Source organism: Thalassophryne amazonica, chromosome 13, assembly GCF_902500255.1.
Source record: "Thalassophryne amazonica chromosome 13, fThaAma1.1, whole genome shotgun sequence".
In the NCBI taxonomy this organism is placed as follows: Eukaryota; Metazoa; Chordata; class Actinopteri; order Batrachoidiformes; family Batrachoididae; genus Thalassophryne; species Thalassophryne amazonica.
This window is the reverse complement of record NC_047115.1, coordinates 1009071-1012388: the sequence shown is the minus strand read 5'-3', so window position 1 is coordinate 1012388 and position 3318 is coordinate 1009071. Positions and strand designations below refer to the sequence as shown.

Below are 3318 nucleotides of genomic sequence, written 5' to 3'. Positions count from 1 at the left end.
TCAGCAAGACGTTATTCCAGGTGGGAAACAACACCTCCACCTTTTAACACAGAACACAGGTAAGCAGAGCCAAAGAGCTACTTAGCGTTTTGGCGTGAGGGTGAAGAATGTCACTTTCACAGAACCACAAAACGCTGCACCCAGCAGACAGCAGCTACAGCAACTCCTGCAAACACTCAGAAAGGAATTACGTGCGTAACGGCACAGTCAAAATGGCTGAGAATTTACTTTCTCGGTGTTGTGTGGGCCGCTGAAGAGGAGGTACTGCTGGCCCACCACCATTAGAGGGCGCCCTGCCTGGAGTGCGGGCTCCAGGCACCGGAGGGCGCTGCCGCCTTACAGGAGCAGCCAGGATGACAGCTGTCACCCATCACTGGAGACAGCTGGTTCTAATCAACAGGGAGGTATATCAGCAGGACGGCATCTCCACCTCATTTGCCGAGATATCGCCTAATCAAAGAGGTAACGATCTCTGCCCGAACATATAAATAACCATTGTTGTATTTCTTGTTGAGTATTTGTAGGACAGCAGACTACTGGACAACAGTTGGATAAGTACTCACCTTCCTACACTCCTGCATTGTTGTTAACGAGAGGTGGAGGTGGACTCTCCACCCTCCGTGTTGCTGGGTGCAGCCGCATCCACACCTGACTTTTTGTTCCTTGCCAGCAGTACCGGATCCGACGAGCGGAGGCAGTGGCCACCTGGGAATTCGGGACTTGGCGGCTCCAGTATTCCCGGGGTTCGGTGGCAGAGGAAATCGGGTTGGTTCCGGTTCGACTTGGACAGACGTCTCCTATCGTCGAGCCTGCCCACACGACACCGTTGTAATTGGACTTAGTCTCAATATTGTAATCGGTTGTGTTGTTGTGCCTGTTTCACAACAGTAAAAACAGTGTTATTTGACTCCTCCATTGTCCGTTCATTTGCGCCCCCTGTTGTGGGTCCGTGTTCCTACACTTTCACAACACTCGGTTTGAAGATATCTCGGCAAGGAGGTGGAGTTGCTGTCCGGCTTTTATGATGATGTGGTGATGAGTGACAGCTGTCAGATGGTGATGAGAGACAGCTGTCACTCCCGGCTGCTCCCGTGAGGCGGCTGCACCCTCTTGTGCCTGAAGCCCGCACTTCAGGCAGGGCGCCCTCTGGTGGTGGGCCAGCAGTACCTCCTCTTGACCCTGAACCATCCCTTAGTTATGCTGCTATAGACGTAGACTGCTGGGGGGTTCCCATGATGCACTGAGTGTTTCTTTCTCTTTTTGCTCTGTATGCACCACTCTGCATTTAATCATTAGTGATCGATCTCTGCTCCCCTCCACAGCATGTCTTTTTCCTGGTTCTCTCCCTCAGCCCCAACCAGTCCCAGCAGAAGACTGAGCCTGGTTCTGCTGGAGGTTTCTTCCTGTTAAAAGGGAGTTTTTCCTTCCCACTGTAGCCAAGTGCTTGCTCACAGGGGGTCGTTTTGACCGTTGGGGTTTTACATAATTATTGTATGGCCTTGCCTTACAATATAAAGCGCCTTGGGGCAACTGTTTGTTGTGATTTGGCGCTATATAAATAAAATTGATTTGATTTGAATGGATCAATAACTAAAGATCTGACGAGCTGAATGTGACTCGTCCATGTGTGAGACAAAAAGCAACGTTTTCATACAGAAACAATAGCGGCAAGAACATTTGATGAACTGCTTTAACTATTTACACACGTTTGCATGCCGTCTGTAGCTGGAGAGGCTGTGCACCACAGACAGCTGTGCCCCAGATTAAAGGTCCACTTTTGAAGACATTTTTCATACTATTACTACTACTAATACTACTTAATAAGAATAATTTCAACAACTATTTAGAAAGAATTTAAATGTTAGAATGAATGTAATAGTTACATTTATAAACAATGTAGGTTAGAAACTAAGTTTTACAGTAACAGTGCTGTCAACAGTTAAACACAGTGGAACCTCGACAAACGAGCAAATCAACATATGAGTTTTTTGAAATACAAGCCGTCGTTCAGTCCACATTTTTCTTTGAAATACGAGTGTAAATCTGAATTACGAGTCACGCTTTGGGACGCCACCGGAGAGAAGAAGGAGAAGTTTGTACTGCAGATGATAACGCAGCGGATGAATACGTCACATGTTTTGCTGCACTTGTTGAGAAGGAAGCCTATGTCCCGCAACAAGCGTTTAACTGTGACAAAACTGGATTATTCTAAAAACAAAAATGCCAGAGGATGAATATAACAGCAGAGGAGGAGAAGCTGTGGGAGACGCTTTCAAGTTTCACTGAAAAGAAACACCCAGAAAAAGTGTCCACTGGTCGTGCTTCAGCACTTTTTAATGACACTCGTCCATCACATTTCTGCAACATTTTGAAAAGCAGGCAGAAGCAAACCTCCTTGGCTAGGTTTTTATCCAAAAGACCTGCAAGTTACATCTGTATGATCCTTTTAAGGATCTACAGTTTAATCATACTTTCTTTAATTCTGTCACACGGTTCCAGTCCAGTGAGCACAATGAAGCCAGCATTCAGATTTTGAAAGATCCTCACCTGTCAGGAAAACGGGTCTTCTACCAATCCTGTCGGAGAGCGGCCCGAAGACGACGTTCCCGACCAGAAGACCAGCAAAGAACAGGGATCCAGCCAAGCTGACCTTGTAGGCCTGCTGCTGGACAAGGAGCCACTGACGTAGACAAAACACAGAGCAGATTTTCAGTTTGTTGTTCAGCCAAGAGCTTATGAAAAACTGACTTCTTCTGTTCCATTTGATTTTTTAATGATTGTTACATTTCTGTTTTACGTTACCTTTTTATTGTTCTATAGTTAACAGTTATTTTATTAAAAACAAAAATCACAATATAAACCAAAACATTACTGCTGTGTAAATTCTGACCTCAGTCACTACAGAATCAACATCTTCAGTGAAGGTGACGTGTTGGTTCGGCGGGACGCCCTCCTGCTGCTCGATGTGGTACTGCGGTGTTGATCCAATGAGAACAATCAGCATGGACTGACAGGCCATGTACACCTGGAACACACAGTGACACCAAACTGCTGACAGTCTGCTGACAGCAACAACAACAACAACAACAACGCAACAATCACCATGGTCTGAAAAAAAGAAAAAATAAAAATCACTAAATCCAAACGTGGGTGTAGCTGTCAGGTTTTCACACAAACTGAACAGAATTTTGAGATTTTGAGACAATATTCTGTACTGTAAAAAAGGAACTTGTATGTATGATGCACATCAAACCATAGTTTTTGCACAGATGCTGGAAGACACATGTTATGGTAACTGACCAATCACAGTGTGTCTTC

General features: G+C 45.4%; 1 protein-coding gene across 1 annotated transcript; it reads right to left on the bottom strand.

The window, feature by feature from the left end:
• Positions 1–2470: 2470 nt before the first annotated feature.
• Positions 2471–3069, bottom strand: LOC117523597 (solute carrier family 22 member 15-like). The gene is made up of 2 exons (XM_034185162.1): positions 2891–3069; positions 2471–2680 (listed from the first exon to the last, which is right to left on the bottom strand). The coding sequence occupies exons 1-2, from the start codon at positions 3017–3019 to the stop codon at positions 2486–2488; spliced, it is 324 nt and encodes a 107-aa protein (XP_034041053.1). The 5' UTR covers positions 3020–3069; the 3' UTR covers positions 2471–2485.
• Between the last annotated feature and the right edge of the window lie 249 nt (positions 3070–3318).